Source organism: Pimephales promelas, chromosome 5 (assembly GCF_988280905.1).
Source record: "Pimephales promelas chromosome 5, fPimPro1.hap1.1, whole genome shotgun sequence".
NCBI classification, from domain to species: domain Eukaryota; kingdom Metazoa; phylum Chordata; class Actinopteri; order Cypriniformes; family Leuciscidae; genus Pimephales; species Pimephales promelas.
In genome coordinates this window covers 13,773,106-13,794,092 of record NC_142773.1, presented here as the reverse complement: position 1 = coordinate 13,794,092, position 20,987 = coordinate 13,773,106, and the positions used below count along the sequence as shown (strand labels likewise).

At 35.7% G+C, this 20,987-nt stretch overlaps 2 protein-coding genes across 3 annotated transcripts in view; both read right to left on the bottom strand.

The window, feature by feature from the left end:
• The window catches only part of npc1 (Niemann-Pick disease, type C1), a 33,624-nt gene extending 18,463 nt beyond the window's left edge, over positions 1 to 15,161 (bottom strand). Inside the window, exons 1-8 of the mRNA XM_039651885.2 lie at positions 15,003 to 15,161; positions 9,709 to 9,834; positions 7,905 to 8,011; positions 7,512 to 7,675; positions 6,183 to 6,350; positions 5,766 to 6,015; positions 2,004 to 2,089; positions 1,236 to 1,603 (exon numbers count right to left, since the gene is read on the bottom strand). Coding sequence (XP_039507819.2) covers positions 1,236 to 1,603; positions 2,004 to 2,089; positions 5,766 to 6,015; positions 6,183 to 6,350; positions 7,512 to 7,675; positions 7,905 to 8,011; positions 9,709 to 9,834; positions 15,003 to 15,110 — 1,377 coding nt within the window. The 5' untranslated portion in view covers positions 15,111 to 15,161. The remainder of the gene's footprint in view (positions 1 to 1,235; positions 1,604 to 2,003; positions 2,090 to 5,765; positions 6,016 to 6,182; positions 6,351 to 7,511; positions 7,676 to 7,904; positions 8,012 to 9,708; positions 9,835 to 15,002) is intronic.
• Positions 15,162 to 16,111: 950 nt separating this feature from the next.
• Positions 16,112 to 20,987, bottom strand: part of egfra (epidermal growth factor receptor a (erythroblastic leukemia viral (v-erb-b) oncogene homolog, avian)) — a 75,540-nt gene continuing 70,664 nt past the window's right edge. The window contains exons 26-28 of one of the 2 annotated variants that reach the window (XM_039652360.2): positions 20,711 to 20,749; positions 19,993 to 20,095; positions 16,112 to 18,658 (exon numbers count right to left, since the gene is read on the bottom strand). In XM_039652360.2, coding sequence (XP_039508294.2) covers positions 18,306 to 18,658; positions 19,993 to 20,095; positions 20,711 to 20,749 — 495 coding nt within the window. In that variant the 3' untranslated portion in view covers positions 16,112 to 18,305. The remainder of the gene's footprint in view (positions 18,659 to 19,992; positions 20,096 to 20,710; positions 20,750 to 20,987) is intronic. The other variant, XM_039652361.2, reaches the window with a different exon arrangement.

Genomic DNA, 20,987 nt, shown 5'->3' with positions numbered 1-20,987 from the left:
TTTTATTATTAATTGAGCAGCAGAAAAAATATTCTTTGTATTAGTCGTCCAATTAGTCATTAGATTAGTCGACTAATCGATAAAATAATCGCCCAACTAATCGTTTAGTTAATAATCGTTTACCCCAGCCCTAGTTCATTGAGTCTCTAATCTCTAAAAATCTCCAAATGCTCCACGTGAAACTGCGGTCTTCCAACCTTTTACTATCGTGTCAATTGATTTGATTAATATGCGCGAGGGAGAGAGAGCAAAACAGCGCTCGTTTGTGTTGTTTGAAGACGTGAGAGTGTGCGCGGACGCAGCACAACTCACTTTCTGGAGGTATACTGCCCCCATCTGGTATGGAATATGGAGTATGATTTGATTTTTTTTTTTACCGATGGCACCTTTAAATTCTAAAAACAGACAGTAAAACCTACTGTTTTTAAAAGCATTTGGTCACTTGAGCAAAACCCTTGAATGTCACTGTGACAGGCTCCTACATTAGATTTTAACATATCAAATCTAATCAAGTGGGCTTTCAAGTTATACTTGATTGGTCAGTTATTTAAACTTTTCCTAACAGATTCACCATCATCAGAGCTGCACGATTCTGGATAAATTGAGGATCACAATTTTTTGTTTAAAATAGAGATGACTGAATAAACGACTAAACAAAATAACAAGTAATTTAGTAGAGCTTCTGACAAAATTAATTGCTGCGCTCAATTTATCAACTACTTTTTATTTTAAAAAATCAGTTTGATTGAACAATTCAATGACTCTCTCATTACGTTTTCACTCGTTTCATTACTTGATTAATCAGCTGCTGCATTTTTCTAAGAACTTCTTGAATGAAATATTCAACGACAAATACATTTTTAAACAGTCGCTTGTCGCCACCTACTGATGCAACGATGTAATTCATACAATCTTTATTTGAAGCATCAAAGGGTGATTTTCTCTATTCTGATCGCTTTCGTAGACATCAGTGTTTATATCTGAACTATACATTTCATCTTCTGTGATCATTTAAATGATTGTAAAACAGAAATGATGATACTTCATACCCAAACATGACAACTGCTCTCTCTGGCTCAGCCGCAATGCAGACGCAAAACTGAATGTTCGCACTTGATGACACAATTGATGAATCGTCATTGAGGAATAAGATCGCGTGAGTGTTTGAATCGAGAACGCAATCTTTTACCGATTAATCACGCAGCTATATTACACAGTACTACTTGTTGACTTGCCTGATGGAGGAGTGATATGTCCAGCATGGGGGAGAAGTGGATGGGTGCTCCAGACTGGGGGATAAAGTACCCCGAATTATTCCACGAGGTGGTGATGATGAGCTGCTCAGTGCGGAAAAAAGGTCCAAAGTGCTGGTCGAAATAGTCCTTCTCCTGCCTGGCCCTGCTGCTGGGAGACGACCAGAGCTCCACCGGGTTGGTGGTGATGCGCATGTAGGACAGTCCCGCTGAGCAGATGGACACCAGCACCATGCTGGCCAGGATCACAGTCAAGGGCTGGCGGACACACAGCGAGCCCCAGCTGCTGAAGACAACACGTAGCATGTTCTCGAATCGCTCGCCCAACGTCTCGCAGCAAGTAGCTTCATCTAAGAAATAAGGACCACATTCAGTGAGGAAACGTGCTAAGTGATCATTTTGGCGGATGTTAAAGGTGATGTGTGAATTTAGTTCACACAAAATTCATATGCGATAAGCGGGCTGACAAAACAGAAAACAAAGCCGACCAATGGCTTAAGTGTATGGGTTCATGTACCTCTCTCATTCAACACGAATACAAACGTTTCCACGGTTGCGATCTAACATTTAATTGCTAACCTATTAATTATTTTGTAAACAAAGCTTTGTTTACAAGTGTCGTAATATTCACGCAACACAGCATTCAAATACAAAAAAAAAAATAAATAAAAAAAAAAATATATATATATATATATATATATATATCGGAAAACGTATTAAAATAACTTTAAATAATTATAATTTACATACCTACAAAATCTGTGCCATCAGAGTTCACAGAGTAGGCCTGGTTGCTGTCAAGAATAGGCCCATATTCAGATGTGACCATCCTCCGTCTGTATTTAGATGAAGGAAAAATAAATACAATATGAATCAATAAATAAATAAACCAATAAACTAAAAAATACACGCAACAAAACAAACCTGGACTGAATGATGGATATCCAGTTACTTTTTATGGAAAGTCACACATCTCATTACTTTCATGCATTTCGTTACCGATAACATTACGGTTTTCTCTAGAGTGAATGAATTAAATGTAAAAAACTATTTTACAACAAAAATGAACCTTCTCTGAACTTGACTATGACGCCCTTTTCTTCTAGAAACAATCTTTGTTGCATTATTTTATTGTTATCTCTGTAAAGCTGCTTTGAAACAATCTGTATTGTAAAAAGTTCTTTATAACTAAAGGTGACTCCACTTGACTTTACAGTTACCTTTTTTCACCTGGATGTAGGATTGCTTGTTTTGTAGTAATAATAATGTGCCGTCAAATGATTAAAATATTTAATCGCGATTAATCGCATTAATGCCGTAGTTAACTCACGATTAATCGCACATTTTAATCTATTCTAAATGTCTCTTGATTTCTTTTTGTCCCATTATTTTTTCTCATTTTAATGCACTTATCAATAGGGTTGGGTATCGAGAATCGAGTATCGATTGGAACCGGGACTAACTTTTCGTTTTTCCCGGAATCGCTCAAAAGTTAAAATTTCGATTCCTAGTTTCGATATTCACAGTCCGCCGAGCGGAAGAAGAAACCGCTGAACAACACCAAGGAAGAAGCGTCTACCGGAAGTGTTGGCATAACCACGCCAGTCGAACATGAGTAGCTTACGTGGGCGGTCCAAAGTGTGGCTTCACTATTCTAAAAATAACGAAATCTCTGCAAAATGCAAAATTTGTGACAAAAGGAGTATTCCCTTCAGAAAGGATTATTTCCTTAAGAAAGACCGTTGGTTAGCTAAACTTTTTTGACCCTGCCTCTTAAAAGAATCGGAATCGAGCATCGTTGGGAACCGGAATCAAAACAAGGAATCGGAATCGGAATCAGAATTGTTCAAATTCAAACGATACCCAACCCTACTTGTCAACATGGAAAAGGCTTGCAAGGATCGGCTTGCTTTGTGCAAATGTTTTCTTATTGAAAACAACGTTGGCATATACGGTGTTTCAATTTTCACTTGGATCAAATAATCTCTCACACAATGCAACACTGTCCATCAATAAAAGGGTGAAAGAAATACTGACGAGGTCCTGATATTGACGAGGGGGTGGAGAATTCTCTACACTGTGTGTGTGTGTGTGTGTGTGTGTGTGTGTGTGTGTGTGTTTGGCCATCATCAAGCGGTATTTCAGACTGGACGTGCTGCGATGATAATAGCTCCGTTCACAACGACAAAACACACAGATCACTTTGGTCTTGTCAATTGAACCATTTGGCAACTTTTTAAAAGTAAACTTTCCATTCAGAATCTTATTGGCATCCATTTCACTCGTCATCCACTCAAAACGCAACGTTAACCAACTATTTGGCCGGCTCGCAAGCCCAAGCAAGTGTGTGTGGCGTGCCTGTTGTTTTGTTTACGGTCTAGCTAGATCCGCTTGCGCTTTGGTCGACAAAATGTACAAAAGGTCCTCGCGCAAAGCAAGCCACTGAAATAAACGGGTTTTATAGCGCAGCGTGCGTATGCTGCATCCTGTTGCAAAAGCATGTGAAAAAAACTACAAAGTTTGCTAGGCCAAAAAGACTGTTAATCGTGCGATAAAAAAATTACGCCGTTAAAATGGGTTTGTGTTAATGCCGTTAATAACACTTTAACTGACAGCCCTAATAATTAAAAATGTTTTGGCAAATGTTCAGGTCCTTTCACACCAAAAGTTACGCAAGTAAGTAATAGAGGCAGGCATTTTTTCGGGAATCCCGTGGGTCACAGGAATACCGCAGGATGTGAAACAAAATCACTATGTATCATGGGATTGGGACGGGACAGAAAAAAAAAAAAAAAGTCAGCGGGAGGGACTGGGAATCGTAATAAAACTATGATACCCAACTTTATATACAAATATACAGTTTCTATAAATACATGTTAAACTAAATTATATTTGCCACATCTCTTTATGCTCTCCTGTAGCAGTTGGTGGCTGTAATATAGCTATATATATTTTGGCCGTGAGACACACACATTTGATTGGTTTAACACGCTCACCCCCAATTTCTCACGCTGAAGTGTCAACCTGGCCAGTCAAATGCCTGGAAGATGAGTTTTTCTATACACAGGGTTCCTACACAATTTCCATTTCAAAATTCCATACTTTTCCAGACTCAAATTTCCAGACCTCATACAGATTTTTACGACCATATTTAAAGGGGAACTATGCAGGTTTTGTAGCTGAACAGCTTTGGAGTTATTGGAATGGTTATATGATTTCTTTCTGGTCGAATGGTGGTCGTCTCACAACGGCGCTACATGGTGACGCACTTACCCACAATGCTATCAGCACCGACAAGTATGTTACACTCTGAGTCAAAATGTGTATGCTATCATGTTAAATTTGTACATTTGTACAGTGCAATGTTGTTCATTTTTGTAATTTTGTAAATTTAAATAACTGTAAACCCCTACAGGAACAGAAGGGATGTTCATGTACAAATAACCAGAAAATTAGAAAATAGAGCTAAAGTCATGTTTAGTTGTTTAGTCAAAGATGTCAAAGTCAAAGATGTTTAGTAAAACTCTGTTTGAGGTAGGGGCGCTGTGATGGCAACTGCTGCCTAACAACGTAACAACCAATCACTGCAGACCTAGACTCTGGCAGATCAAGTGTAAAAACGATCTTTAGGCAGCGCTCGCTGGCAGCCTAATCCAAATGCCATGAAAAAGACGATTGCATATTATATACATTTAGAAGTGATTAATTTTATATTTAGAAAACGAAATGGGTACAATAGTCTGGAAACATCAATATTTTTCCATACTGTGATTTACTTTTTCCATACTTTTCCAGACCTGGAAATTACTCAAATCAAATTCCATACTTTTCCAAACTGCGTAGGAACCCTGTATACATCTACCTAGATATCTACCTGTTGAGCCACTCGTGATAGAGTAGTTATGGCGCAAATTAGTTAAATTCTCCCGGATTCTTGAGCGAGCGTACACGCGAGACAGAGATTGTGCTTCAAACCACCTAGCACGCACACAAGGCAGAGAGAGAAAGCGAGAGAGAGACCTTGCGAGTACACACGTCACCTAAACCACCCAGTTTTAGTTATTTTTTTGTAACTGACAGATTCCGGTAAAAAGAAAATCTTCCGGGATTGGGACGGGACAGTATTTTTTTTTGTGGGAGTGGGACGGGAGATGTTTGAAAATCCAATCCGATTATGTAACTCACATTACTTATAATGCGCTACTGACACTGTTACTGACTAATAATTACTAAGAATGGGAATTAGCGGAGACCTGGCAATATATCAAATTGATACTTCTAGGTCATGATTATATTGTGATTTTATTTTTTTTTATGTTCAGTTTGCAGCATACAAAACTGTGATATGTTGTGACTTTACTCACTGGTTTCCCTTTCGCCATCATCAGACTTTTTTTGCAATTGAGTTTTGGTTGAAACAAAATCACTGGGTGTGTCGTTTTGTGTTTTACCATGCAAATATGCAAAGTCGGATTGTTTTAAGGAATTGTCCCTCACAAATCTGTAACTTGCCTGTAACACCACGCTCCCAGCACGACTCCAAAGAAGATGAAGAGGAAGGCTATATAAGAGCACCACATGATGAGGGTCATGGCGTCCAGGCCGAGGATGGTCCAGGGAGGAAGGACCGGAGGAGGCACGGGAGTGGGACCACACGCTTTACTGCAGTCCTGACAGGAGCAGGGCCCTGAGCCGTCATCCAGAGACTGCGTACAGTTAAACGTCCCATTGTTCATGGGAGTCATGCTCATGGTGGGTACATCTGGGGACACCAAACATTTTCAACACCAAAATCAATCTCGAGAATATAAGCTTCATGGACGCGAAACAGATATGGAGTCACAATATAGGTGTTTGAAAGAAATAAAATTAGAGGATTACTTCAAGTAACAATGCCGAAGCTTATAAAGTGCTTATGTGTGCTTGTACCTGAGAAAACCGGCTCAATAGCAAAGGGGACCTGGCCGTTTTTGATGTCAAACATGTACTTGATCCATTTCTGGGGAGTGCACTCGCTGGCGTCTGTCCCGCACAGCAGACTGAGGGCTTTAATGTTGCTGGAGGGAGCCTGGACGTCACTGCAGGCGTCATACATGGCTGTAGAGAGATGTCAAATAAATGGTTACCTACAAGATTTTATACAACAGTTACAATTACAGTTCTCTAATTTGATTGGCCGAGTAATTTAATAGAACAGTGCTGGGACATTTGTATCACTTCACAATCATACAGAACAGAGTATAGAGTGAAGCAGAGTGCAGATATGCTTTATCTGCATCACTCAATACTCTGAGTTTTGTATTTTTGCCTGAAGCAAAAAGCATGTTTTATGAAAGTCAGAGCGCTGGTGCTTTATCTGGCTCCAGGTCAGGATCGAGCGAGGGATCTTTCACAAGCGAGCAGAAGAACACATCCAGAGTGACCAAAGAATGCTTTGAAATGTAAATTAACTGGAAAAAAGTCCTGAAATGAGCTAATATTTAAGACTGGACAACTCAGAACACCATACATGCATGCATGCCTATTTATTATATAATAATAAAAATAAGAACAATCATCATCTTATCCACAACAGTAAAATAACAGTATTTTGTTATTAATCATTTTTGTTATTAATATTATTTTACATTATTATTGTTATAATAAATATTATACATTAGAAGTAGTAGTAGTAGTATTGAAAAATAATTATAAAAATATCTAAAAACTAATTTTATCCACAATTATTATTAATGTATGATAATAAATAATATCAACAATGAATGAATTTTTGATATCATTAATATTAACAGATAATTATAAATAATAATAATAATAATTATTATTAGTAGTAGTAGTAGGTAAATACTATTACTAATAATAATAATAATAATAATAATAATTGTATCCACTAATAATAATAATTATTATAATTAACAAATAATAATATTTTACTACTGCAAATACTAATAGATATATTTTTTTGAAAAAAGGATTATTATTATTGTTATTATTAAAACTATTAGTCATAGTATTAGTAGTATGGAGAATTTAATAAAAACAAAAGTTCAAAGATTGGGAAACAAAACTAAGATGGTTTTCTAATCTCATCGCGTTTTAAAAGCAGTTTAGGACCCATTGTTAGAAATGAGGACTAAGTGTTCTCATTGATCCGCACCATTTCTGAATGGAGGGCTTTACTGAAGTAAGTCACGTTCTGATGTTATGAATAAAGCATCTGAAGCATCAGTAAATCTGGGATCTTCTCTAGTTTCTTACCATTGGCAAAGGTCTGACTGATGTAATAGGACACCTTCAGCACATTGGTTTTGTTTAGCTGCGGGTCTGCAGAGAACTGTGTGGCATTGACGAACTGGCTCTGTCTGGGGCTGCAGGTGAGCTCGCAGAACAGGGTCATGAAGTTGAAGAAACATGCTGGACACCTGGCACACAAAAACAGGGACAAGTTAAAGCTGTTATGAAGTGCATATTATATTGCTGCCATAAACTGGGAGACTCTCCCAATGTAAACTGTGTCAAGCAAGTACATGTTTGGTTTCAACTGAAAATTAATCAATAACCTGCTTGACTCAATAATGGGTCACTGTTCTGTTTCTGATTCACAAAACTGCGCACTGTATATGTATCTTCATAGAGGTATTTCAGCCATACCTCGACAGGTACTGAAGGGGGATCTGGATATTGCTCTTCAGAGTCGTGAGCTGTTGCGTGTCACAGCAAACCTTGTTGTCCTCATAAACCAGCCCAGGACAGAGCTCCTGAGAAAAAATAAATAAATAAAAAAAATAAATAAATATATATACAACTCTGATTAACGAGTTTCTGATTTGAAACTCTGATTAACGAACTAGTAAGTAATTGCGTACAGATGAAAGTGGTAGTTCACTATTAACTAATCAATAACTACTATAACTACTAATGCTTCCCAGAGAACTACTGAAAAAGTTAACAATCTAGTAACCACTCTTAACTAAAAAAAAAACGGGTAACGCTTCCTTTTACGGTACAGTACTTACAGTGTACTTACCTAGAAAGTGCTGGCTAATATAAGGTAAAGGTTCAGGGTTAGTACTAGTTATTACCAAGTAATTGTAGTTACTAAAATAAGTACATAGTATTCACATGGGTAACTGGACTGTAAAAAGAAGCGTTACCAAAAAACTCTGATTAACAAATTAGTAAGTAATAGTGCAGAGATGAAAGTGTTACTACATACTTCTATGGGAATCACTAATTATTTGAATCCATATTCTAAAGTGAAGATCATGGGAGCTAACTAGTAATGACTCAAGTGTTACTACATACTTCTAAAGAAATTTTCTAAAAATCTCAAACGCTTGCAATGACTTTAGTGTTTGGTTGCACAAGTCATGATTAGATCATGTAGTAACACTTGAGTCATTACTAGTTAGTTCCAATGATCTTCACTTTATAATACGAATCCAAATAATTAGTAATTCCCATAGAAGTATGAAGTACCACTTTCATCTGTTGTGCTATTACTTACTAATTCGTTAATCAGATTTTTTTTAGGTTAAGAGTAGTTACTAGATTGTTAATAAACTTTTTCGGTAGTTCTCTGGGAAGCATTAAAAAAATAGTAGTTATTGATTAGTTAATAGTGAACTACCACTTTCATCTGTGCGCTATTACCTACTAGTTCGTTAATCAGAGTTTGTTGTTAGTTAATAATAGTTACTAGATTGTTAATATTGTGTTACTCATTGGTTCTTGAGTAGTTATTCATTAACGAAGGAACCGTATTCTAAAGTGTTACCGAAATTCTTTTTTCTTTTAGATTTTGGGGTAAAACATGACCAGTGTCTATTTTTGTGATATTTTACCATGAATCATTGCTTTTGATGACAATTCATTTAATGAATTGTATTCGACATGCGTCACTGTGTGGTTTGACATGTGAGATATAGAATAGGAAGAACATTTAAAAAAAAAAAAAAAAAAAAGTCTCGTTAGGCCAGTCACGATAGTGAATTTTGTTCTGACAATAAATTGTCAAATAAATAATTGCAATGAAATATTTTATTGTCTGTTTTGCTCGTCACTTACAGTACAAGCATAATACACTGATATATATATACACATAACATATACATATATATATATACACACACACACACACACGCACACACACACACACACAAGCAATGAAATAGGCTCATTTGATTTTCTTTAATGCTGTGAAAATAATACTTTAAGTTAAAATGCATCACTTTTGGTTCAGCTTGAAAATAGCCTAGTGTTACTGTTTATTATGAAGTCAGACCGAGGTGGGGTTGTTTAAATATTTTTCTTTGAAAATGTTCAAAACATTTCTAGGATGTTTTACCTGTTGCTAGCATGTTTCTAATCAGGGCAAGGATTCGTCATCCCTTCTAAACACTACGACACATCATGAAGAGCAGTCCAACAGTTGTAAAGGTGAAGGTCCTCTCACCTGTAGCAGTTCCAGTCCTTCATCAGGTAAAGGTTTAGGAGGGCCTGTGTAATTGCAGTTTAACTTCTTGCCCTCTAGAGTGGAGTTTCCACATTCACCATACCAGATACAGTGCTGGCCATGCACCTGCAAACAAGCGCAAGGAAACATTGGGAACAAGAGTTTAGGAAGTCCAACTCAGTCATACAAAGTATTTATTATTCTGATGTTTAAAGCTAAAAGTTCCTCAAAATCAGGTTTCTTGCTTCCCTTTTTAGTTGTATTGGTGGGGTTACATTTCACTTTATTTGGTGCAAAAAAAAAAAAGAAAATCCATCATATAAACCCACGTCACTCATCGTGAAGGAGTCTCACAGAAACCAGATGTGTGCATTCCTCAGCTATTTCGTCAGTTCAGCAGTCATGTGACTAGAGTTCTGTACAACCGCCTCTCCTCCACCCAGTCTGAACTTACAATTGATGTAATCAAACTCACATATTGTACTACGACTTACTGATTTTAAGATCAACAACTTAATTTTTTTAATGGCAACTGATACAAAGCGTTACAAAGGTCAAGGGTCTGCATTTGGACTGAGGAACTGTCAAGCTTTTGTTGTGCTGAGCCTGAATGTGGAAACAAAAGAGCGTGACTTGACTGTGCATGTGACTGAGGGCCGGACCAACCCTTACGCAGGAAATTTAGACAGCCGAGTCATGTATTTTTCCTTGCTGGACGATACAAGGGAAACTTTATGACTCATGTATTGACATGAAACTCAGATAATTCACATGTGAAATCCTCTACAAAACAAAGATCTCCTAAAAAACCTAGCCAAGTCATCTGATTATCTTTTCTTCAAAACGGTTCCAAACTTTTTAAAGTCGGTTACATAAAAAGATAATCATTCTAAGACTGATCACCTTGTCTGACTGTTAGTTGGTCAAACTAGTTCTTAAAGGGATACTCCACTTTTTTTGGAAATAGGCTCATTTTACCATTCCCCCAGAGTTAAACAGTCGAGTTTTACCATTTTCGAATCCATTCAGCCGATTTTCTGATATTTAGAAGAATATCAGTAAACAGACAGTGTCTGGTCTCATTGACTTCAATAGTATATTTTTTTTCCTACTATGGAAGTCAATGAGACCAGAAACTGTCGGTTTACTGATATTCTTCTAAATATCAAAAAAATCGACTGAATACATTCGAAAACAGTAAAATCCAACTGTTTAACTCTGGGGGGGGGGGGGGGGTTTGGGGGGGGGGTGAAATGAGCCTATTTCCAAAAAAAGTGGAGTATCCCTTTAAGACACAGGCTTAGTGGATATGTTAATGCAACGGATGATACTTATCAGCGACTGATAGGAAACATGACAGACTGAACTGAATCTTCCCTCGCTGTTCTTCTTAGTCATAGGACTAAAAGAAAAGCGTCATAACAGCCAAAATGAGAGACAAGCCCAAGTATTCTATTGTTCACAATTCCTAATAGCTCCAGGTCACTAATAAACTTCATTTAGAAGAGTGCATAAATAAACACATGGCAACAGACTGATTAGTCACATGACAATTAGACATTTTGAAATGAATGATATTGAAAATTTTGCTGAAATTTAGCAAGTGTTTTTGTCAGTAGGCAACAATCGGTTCTATGTTTGAATATTTTAGTGAATACTGTTGATATAATGTGAAAAAAGGACATCTATGCTTTTACTGTGGCTGAAATTGGTTAAAACTACGATAATGTCAGCAAATGTCAATTCCATCCAAAAAAAAAAAAAACAACAACATTTTTTTAAACGTTTGGGATTTTTAGAAATGGCTACATACATTTAAGACGTTTTATACAAATATGGTTAAGATGGGAGCCAGGACAGCTCTAATTTTGAAAACATTTGTATTCAAATTAGATTATAATAATTAAAAAAATACACTGTAAAAGACATTGTTGGTTTAACTTAAAAAAATTAAGTAACCTGGTTGCCTTAAAACTTTAAGTTGATTGAACTGGAAAAAGTGAGTTAATACAATGAAGGAGTTTGATTTAATCATAATAAGTTATCTGAACTAAATAAATTATTTAAGTTGATTTGACAAAAGAAAAAATGTAGTGATAACAAATCTTGAAAATATATTTTTTTACAGTGTATATATTTTTTTTTACTTTTTAAATATAAAAATTTAATTAAGAGTATAATACAAATCTGCATTGCCATTATTCATCAAATAATGTGACTGTAGTATTTTATGTACACACAGATCTCTTTTACACACAGATTAGAAAATGACGAAAGCCTGCGGGTGTTACAATATTGAGGACGTCTGATTAGTTATCCGCTCCCATTATAATTCATTAATTACCAGTAGATAATTTCAATATTTCATTTGCACAAGTATTACATAATACACACACCACTGTTTAACATAGCGAACGCTTGTTGTCTTTTTTTTTTCCCAAAAAGGGGGATGCAAGACAATATATTAATGGTCTTGTCATGGACTCCGACTCAAGTAAGCTGGTCTTGACTACAACAACATTAAAAATATGAGCAGAAAATCTATTTGAAACTATGCTATCCAATCTTTCATTAATTCAAACTAGATAATAAATGACATTATTTTTTGGACATATTGTAAGAAAATTTAAGTAGTACGTGTTGCACAGATGAATACAAAATGATTCCTTGAAAGCCTAACTTGAATTTTGTTGAATTTGCAGTGTTGTGTACAGTAAGCGCGTTTCTGTCCAAGGTTAGAGGTTTTTTTTTTTTTGGTCCACAGCTTATTTTAGCGCAGGTTTTTCAGTATTATTTTGACAGACCAAGGATATTTTTGGATAAGAAGTGAAAGTGTCAGAATGAAGAAGTTACACAAAGTGTAGGCTTTAACCCCTTAACTGTCACCTAAATTAACGGGCAACCTAAATTTACTTCACTCTATTACTATTAAATCCTAATCTAGTCATGACAAACTATATATCGTTGGAAAGGTCCAAGACTCCTAAATAGATATTTTAGCGCTGTTTTTTTATTATTATTATATCACATATTTTAGTAGTTATCATAAATTAGGTATCATTTGAAAGTTTACGAACTCAGAATTCATCCTGTGAAAACCGTTTTGAAATTGGTCGTTGCGTTACCATAGAAACAGTATTTTTTTTTATTAGGCCCCTCCCCTTTTGGACATCATCTTTCATAATTTATTATCAAAACCTTTTCTAATCTTGACAAAATACATATTGTCAGAAAGGTCTGAGTCTCAGTGTTCCATATTTAGTGACAGAAGTGATATTTGGATAGAAATTTATTAATTTGTTAATTAACAATTAAAACAATTAAATTCAATGGAATTCAATGGCACACGGTGGCTATTTTTGGGATAACGCCTAAACAAAATCTCAATAGGAACTTTTTGTGATATCAACTTTAAATTTGGAACACAACTTGATTAGATATATAGCTTTCATTTTATAGTAAAAAATATTTTGTAAAATATATTTTTATATTAAAAAATATATATGGATAAAGTACATTTACCCCCCCTTAAAGTGTGTGATTAGCAGATCAATCTCTCCAAGAATTCATGATCACCTCACTCCCCATTAAAACTCATATGGAAACTCTTTACTTCTGTGTTTTTCAATCCGCAGCAGCCACATCAGAAGCAGAGGAAAATGTCATGTGTGTGCATTTATTGATTATGATATTGGTGCAGTTCTTCAACATAAATGCAGTTTTCATTATGTGATGGGAGAGAAATGCACAACGGTTTCTAATTCACTGTAAAAGGTTTTTACTGCGTTCATCCCTCATCACACGACTACAGGTGTTTTCTTGGTACCGGTATAAACTTTGTTAACAAAAATAGAGTGCTTCAGTTCACACACATGAAGACATCCTTTAGAAAACATTATTTTCAATTGCAAATGTCATTTTAGTTCTGATGTAGCATTAGCTTAGATTAACATGAATTAATGCAGAGAAATTATTAAAGATACTGTAAAAATGATTTGTTGGTTTAACATAAAAATGCAGCTAAAAAATACGAGTTAATACAAAGAACGATTAATCAACAGAAAAGGTATGATAACAAATCATGAAAATTAGAGCCTGGGTTTTAATTTCCCTTTGAATTGTAGAAGTGGCATATTGATAGATTAATGTGCAGTCATTATGAACAACAGATAATATATGGTCTAATACAGGGCTGATTGAACATATTGCCAATCTAGACAATTACACGAATATGAGGTTTGTGTATTCTATATGAATATTAATGAATATGATCAGTTTAGTAAAAAAAAAAATACTCGTTTTGATTAGCTAGTGTTCCTACCAATGAAATCCTAAAATTAGAATTAGGAAATGGGACAAACAAATGAGCTCAACTAGGATCACTTGGTTACCAAACACTCGTGATGTTTGTCTCAGGTTACAGAGAAATTATATTCTGACTCACTGTCAACTAACATGAGTCAAAAAAAAATCCATTAGAAAAAAAAAAACATGCATTGAAAGTTGATTTAAATGTTTCAGATTTGTTGTGAAACATGAATTGTGCTAAACAAACACTGGCAGCACATGCTAGGGAATGCGACCTCTGAACCTACACGAGATAAGACCCGTTGTTTTCGACTACATCCTAACAAACACACATGAAACACAACAAGTTTCTTTGAAGGGAAAGCTAAATGAAAGTAATAGCACTTGAACTTGGGACTTAGACAGGTAATCCCCTTTCTGCATCTATTTCTAGTCGACGTGAAAGAGTGGTTGTATGTATCTCAAAACCTAGTGAGCTACATAACCCACCTGGACAGCATTTTCGTATATCACAGGATATATATAGCAAATCCTCAAGGCCAATGTTGCCTACACAGGTGGCTCATTAGGTTTTGGGACAATCAATCAGCTTAACAGCTCTCTTCCCTTCCTTTAACAACACCATAACTGCGTTTCTAGACAACTAAACGCTGATCTTGCAGGTTATATCATCATGTGCTCTTGTGTAAATCTGAAATGACTGACAGATGATTTTTATGACGTAAAACAAATCATATGTCCATTAGCTTCGATTGGAGATGAAAAGAGGCCGTTTCGATCTTCTAACGACAAAAATACATTTCCTACAAGTAAAACCGGTGCTTTTGACTTCAACAACACACAACACTTCTTTCTGGGATTTGACCAGACGTGCTCTTCCAACTCTTGGAAACTGTCTGGCTAGTTGAAGTTTGTGCTAGGCTACAAAATACGTACACAAATTACAGCCACGATAACATAAACAAACAGCGCGTCGACACACTTACCCACTGTGATAATAAAATTATGGCCCATAAAAGACAGAAAATCTGTTTTCCCCCCGGGAGAGTCATTGCTCCTCTGTCTCCAGAGCTCTTGTCTAGAGTGACTCTCATCTGCTGGGCTGAAACTGAAGCTTTCTTATTTCCTTCCTGTTATCATCTGACTGAGTATGTGCGCGCTCACGCCACGCGCGCGGGGTTTAGTGTTGTTGCCCCCTGCCGGCCGAGAGCGTGTAACACAGCACAAAGGCTGGGAGCGTTCATGTTTTGACGACGACGTGCCTCGTGAATATTCATTATTATGTGACGCTCGTCAAGTTGATTGGCTTAAAGGTAAACGCTCTGGTTACGACTGAACGCGTGATCTTGACCATATTAATATTCATGAGCCGGCGACAAATTGCAACTTTAATGACTGAAGTAACTTGCTAGCTGACTTTATATTATTTTTTCATGTTCTTTTAGGTATCATAATAAATTGTGCTCTGCTTTCTGAGGTTACTTTTACTTTTTATTCATTTATTTCTCTTTTTCGTAATGGCAGTCAAACGGTCATATGATGAACTTGCTTCTTTCAAGTTCAACTCCGAGCAACAAAAAATTGTGTTCTCTTAAAGGGAAACTTCACCCAAAAATGAAAATTCAGTCATTGTGCTCTCCAAACCTGTATTTCTTATGTATTTCTATCTTGTGCTGAACACAAAATAATATAGTTTACATATTATAAAACTTAATTGGCCTTACTTAGCCTAAATGTACTTCCATATTATTTTCACCCCATACCATGGAAATCAATTGCTACCGTCAACTGTTTGGTTACCGACATTCTTCAAAATATCTTCTTTTGTGTTCAGCAGAAGAAAAAATTCGTACATTTTTGGAACAACTTGAGGGTGAGTAAATGATGACAGAATTTTCATTCTTTGGTGAACTAAACCATTTAACTTGTTCACACATCTGTGATCATAAAAAGCAAGTGATTTGCATACTGTCCCTGTTTAGTTCAAGCATTACCTTATAAATGATTAGAATGAATGATTAAAACAGCTTTGATTGAATTAGCCCTGATTAAATGGCAAGTAAAACACATGATTGCACCACAAGCACTTAACATGTACAGATCACCTATTATAAAAAGAAGTCTTTATTGAATTTACTTCTTATATAACAAAAGTCAAGAGGAAAAAGGACAAAGGACTTTGTCACCATATTTTGAGAGCAAATGCGAATGTTTTCAAAAGAATGATCAAAGCTAAAATGACAGTGACTTTAAGATATCCAACCATATTTCTTTGATTTGTGCAACGTCATAAAGATCATATGTTCTGACTGTGAGATATGCGATTCAACTAGTTAATATAAAGTCAAGCGAGGTACAGGAGGGTGAAACACATGGATGAACAAACAGAAATGGAATATATGAGTGACCCCATATGAGTGTTTTTTATGTCAATGGATAAAATACTCTATTAGATACAATAATGCAAATGTCAGCCTTATATTACAGTTCTGTACATGTACCAGTCATATGTTGGCCTTCGGAAGAGGCTGATTCTGTCCATACACAGATCATCGTCGTAGCCCTGTCCACACAGCCAACATTTCCAGCAAAACATAACAGTTAAATCTTAAATTTAACTCTATTTTGAATTTCATTCACAGCAGAGAGACATTAAACCGCCTCTGAGTTCAGCTTACGTACAGTGTCCAACAGAAAGTATCTGCACACTTGAGTCACGATGCAATATCAAAACAATGGACATTTAAATAAATATAACGCAAAATACACATTTCAATCGGGTTTATTAGGTTTTTTAAAATGTAAAGGAGTAGGTTTGTACGGAGGCGTATTGCATTCACTTGAAGAAAAAAAATCTACTCTGTTTTTCTGAATTAACGAGTTAATTTTTCATGAGAAAAAAAATTTGATCTGTTTTTCTGAATTAATGAGTTAATTTTTCAAGAGAAAAAAAAATATTTTGCTCTGTTTTTCTGAATTAATGATTTAATTTTTCATGGATTTTTTTTTTTTTTTTTTTTTGCTCTGTTTTTCTGAATTAACGAGTTAATTTTTCATGGAATTTCATGAAATTTAACAAGTTAATTCAGAAAAACAGAGCAAAAACTTTTTTTGTCATGAAAAATTAACTCGTTAATTCAGAAAAACAGAGAAAAACTTTTTTTCTCATGAAAAATTAACTCATTAATTCAGAAAAACAGAGCAATTTTTTTTTCTCATGAAAAATTACCTCATTAATTCAGAAAAACAGAGTCGATTTTTTTTTCTTCAAGTGAATGCAATACGCCTCTGTAGGTTTGGGGCGGTAAGATTTTTAAAATGCTTTTAAAATAAGTCTGCATTTATTTCAAAATACAGTAAAAACATAAAAATTGTGAAGTAGTATTACAAATTAAAATGTACTGTTTTCTATCTGTATATATTTTAGTCTGTAGTTTATTCATGTGGTAAAAGCTGAATTTCATATGATCCTTCAGAAATCATTATAATATGCTGATTTGAAGCATAAGAAACATTTCAATGTTAAAAACAGGTGTGCTACTTTATACAGTATATATATATATATATATATATATATATTCTGCATTCTTTTCAGGTTTCTGAAGTTCAAAAGAACAGCATTTATCTGAAACAATGTAATATTCTTATCATTTTTAATGCATCCTTGCTGAATAGAAAAATTTATTTGTTTAATAAAAAATCTTACTGACCCAAAACCTTTGAACAACAGTGTGTGTATGTGTGTGTTCAAACAAAAAGTATTGGATACTTTCTGATGATCGAACGTAGTTCATGTTCAGTTTGTGTTTGCTTGGTTTGGTATTTTGTATTTATAATGCAATGAAATCCAGACATTTGTAAATGTGACTTAAGTGTCCAAACACTTTCTGGGGCCACTGCCAAGTTTTATGATTACAGACACTTTTGAGCCCAGCAATTTTTTTGCTCATTATCATTATCGACTAGACTGAAACCAGATCACTTAAAAGCAGTTTTAGCATGTGTGTCGACAAGCTTGTTCCGTGACATGCCGTTTCAGCACACCAGCATGTTTCTACTGGCATCCACAGATTCAAGTCCTGTTGTCGTTCATAGTCTCTTGTGATATTCAGAGGTTCAAATCCAGCTCAGAACCAAACAAGCGCGTTTGAAAGGTAGCTTTTCAAGGTTACGAACAGTCCTTGACTCGGCGATATGTTTGCCTGTGTATCCACTATAAATAGATGTCCTTCCATCTTTTACCTAGCGAAAAGCGGCTCATTTTAACAGTTGCTCTTCTCCAGAAAGTGCTAGTGCACTTCCAGCCCCATGTATTCTGCATTCTCCGCAGCCGGCAAGTGGCCGTTGGTGTGTGTTTTGAGCTCCAGCGGGCAGAAGTCCTGCTGGTAGTCTGGGTTGTTTATGCTGTTCTGGAGGTTGAAGCCCCGCATGCTGAAGAAGGGCTGGCTTGAGAGGAGCTGCGTGTGGGACGTGTTCAGATACTCGGGTGGGGCGGGAGCAGGGCTTTTAAAGCAGTTGAGGTACTCTTCCTCAGTTTCGTCCAGCGCTGATGATGAGTGCGGAAGCGTGCGGTGGGGTCCTGGGTGTTGGTAAATTGGGTTGTTCATGTTGGACATCAGTGAGTCGTTCTGGTTTATGTATTCTGGGAAAGAGGACAAAATGGGTTAAATAAACATTTTATTCTGTCAATTATTTAGTTACATACCAAAATACCTTAAGGGTATTAGCATTTATTAAAGCAATGCTGCTCACCCCAATGATTTCCCAAACCTATGGAGCTCCTTTAGGGACATTGGTGATGGGAAAGAATATAAGATGGGGGAAATTGTTTTCCTAGGCTTTTTGCATTTTCTCTTGCAAAATGTCAATGTAACTTTTGTTAATAAATGCAAAGTGGGAGCGCAAAACTTTTACAAATGAAGGCAACATTTTTCGGGGAACGCAAAACCTTTGAGAATACAACTCAAAGTTTCGCGGGGGAACGCAAAATTTTGCAAATGAACACAAAGTTTTTTGGGCAAGCGTAAAACTTTTACGAATTATTGAACTTTTGGGAACAAATGCAAAGTTTCCTAAACATTCAAATCCCATTCTGTCACTGTAGAGGCTCCATATAAACCTGTTTGACTTCCTTTCTTCCATGAAAAAAGGAGATATTTAAAAAACGTTTTGCTACCTAACTGTTTACAATGGAAAAATTGGAATACGCTGAGATTTAAAAGCTTTACTGGAGGTCATTATTGAAAAGAGCTGTTGCTCAAGCACAGACTTAGAATACAGCCCACGAATAGAGTGACCTACTATGTGAATTTCAGGTCCCACTTTATATTAAGTGCCTCCAAGTACTATGTACTTACATCGACAAATAATTACAATGTACTTATTGTGTTCAGGTTGAATTGTAAAACACTTTTCCTGCTATTGAGGAGTGATACGGGCAAGGTTCGGGACAGGTGTGGTGGCATGGGTAGGTTTAAGGGTTGGTTAAGGGGTAATGGAAGGGTCAACTGAGTAATTACAAATGTAATTACATACATTAATTACAGCTCTTATTACATGCAGGTATTTTCAAAATATAAGTACAATGTAAAAGCATATATGTACACAATAAGTACATTGTATCCAATTATTAATATCAATGTAAGTACATAGTACTTAAAGCCACTTAATATAAAGTGGGACCGAATTTCGGTCATTCTATAGGACAAAAGCAGTGTGAATATTCTGCTAAATATATCCTTTTGTGCTCCATAAAATAAAAAAGCATACAGCCTTTGACCTACATGAGGGTGAATACATTAAAGATTTTTCATTTTGGGGTGTACTGTTCCTTTAAGAGTACAAAATCAGAATATCCCACAAGGATGTAAGACCAAGACTGACCAACAGAGGTGCTCATTTCACCATAAACTAAAACGTGTCTTTTTTTTTATATCTTTTTGGTCCTCATTCAGCATTTAATTTTAAGAAACTGACCATTCCAACCTGGAGCGGGCTGGAAGTCTCCCTCGAGGAACCGTTCTGTTGGGTCTGGGATGTAACGCAGAACCATGCTGTTCTCCCTTGCCGGCACACCATTCTGAGAGAAAGTAAATGTATATTAGTGTCAACATGGTTAAACCGGTTTCATTTCCTGTAATTAACAATGGGCGACTGCTTATAGAAGACTGCAAAAGCACAGCTGTGGAGAGTTGTGTAATAAGTGGACCTTTTGTCCTGCATTTCATTTTTATATTGCAGGTTTTATGTTCCATGGGTTGATTTTTATTAAAAATGCTATTATTTTTCAATTCCAAATATGAAAATAAATCATGAACACACTCATTTTTAAAACTACGATACTTTAAACATACCATGAAAATATTTATTTATAGTAATTTTCACACAAATTGCTACACTCAGTGTTGGCATCATTTCTAAATCTAATTTCCAGGAAATCTCAAATGATACATTGTGAACATTGTTTGGTTGAAATATATGTTGCAAAAGTCCAGAAGGGCAAAAGTGTCCATTAGTAAATAGGACGGTTTATTAAAATAAAAACTGAAATGCACATGTCATAATCACTGTGAACTGCTACTGCAATCTTAAAATCTATTAAATACATTCTCTATTTATATTTTCCTTTTGATGGTGCAAATTCACAAGCTAGCAAAACGATACAGTGTCTTGATGTCTGACGTGAGTAACTTACCCCGTTTCTGTGACAGTTCCCAATACTGCTGTTGAGACTCTGAAACAAAATAAAAGCAGTCATGTGTTTAGTATCAACCCCAAAAAACAAGTATATATTTGTAACAAACCAAATAGTTTTATCAAACAAACTATCTCAGTGCATCAGTGTAGCATCATTACAAACTTAACCTATACAAAATAATCATACTTTACATTATGTTTGAAAGTGCCCCTATTGTGCTTTTTCAGATATTGTCTTTCATGTGGTGTATAATAGAGCTAATTGTGAATTGCAA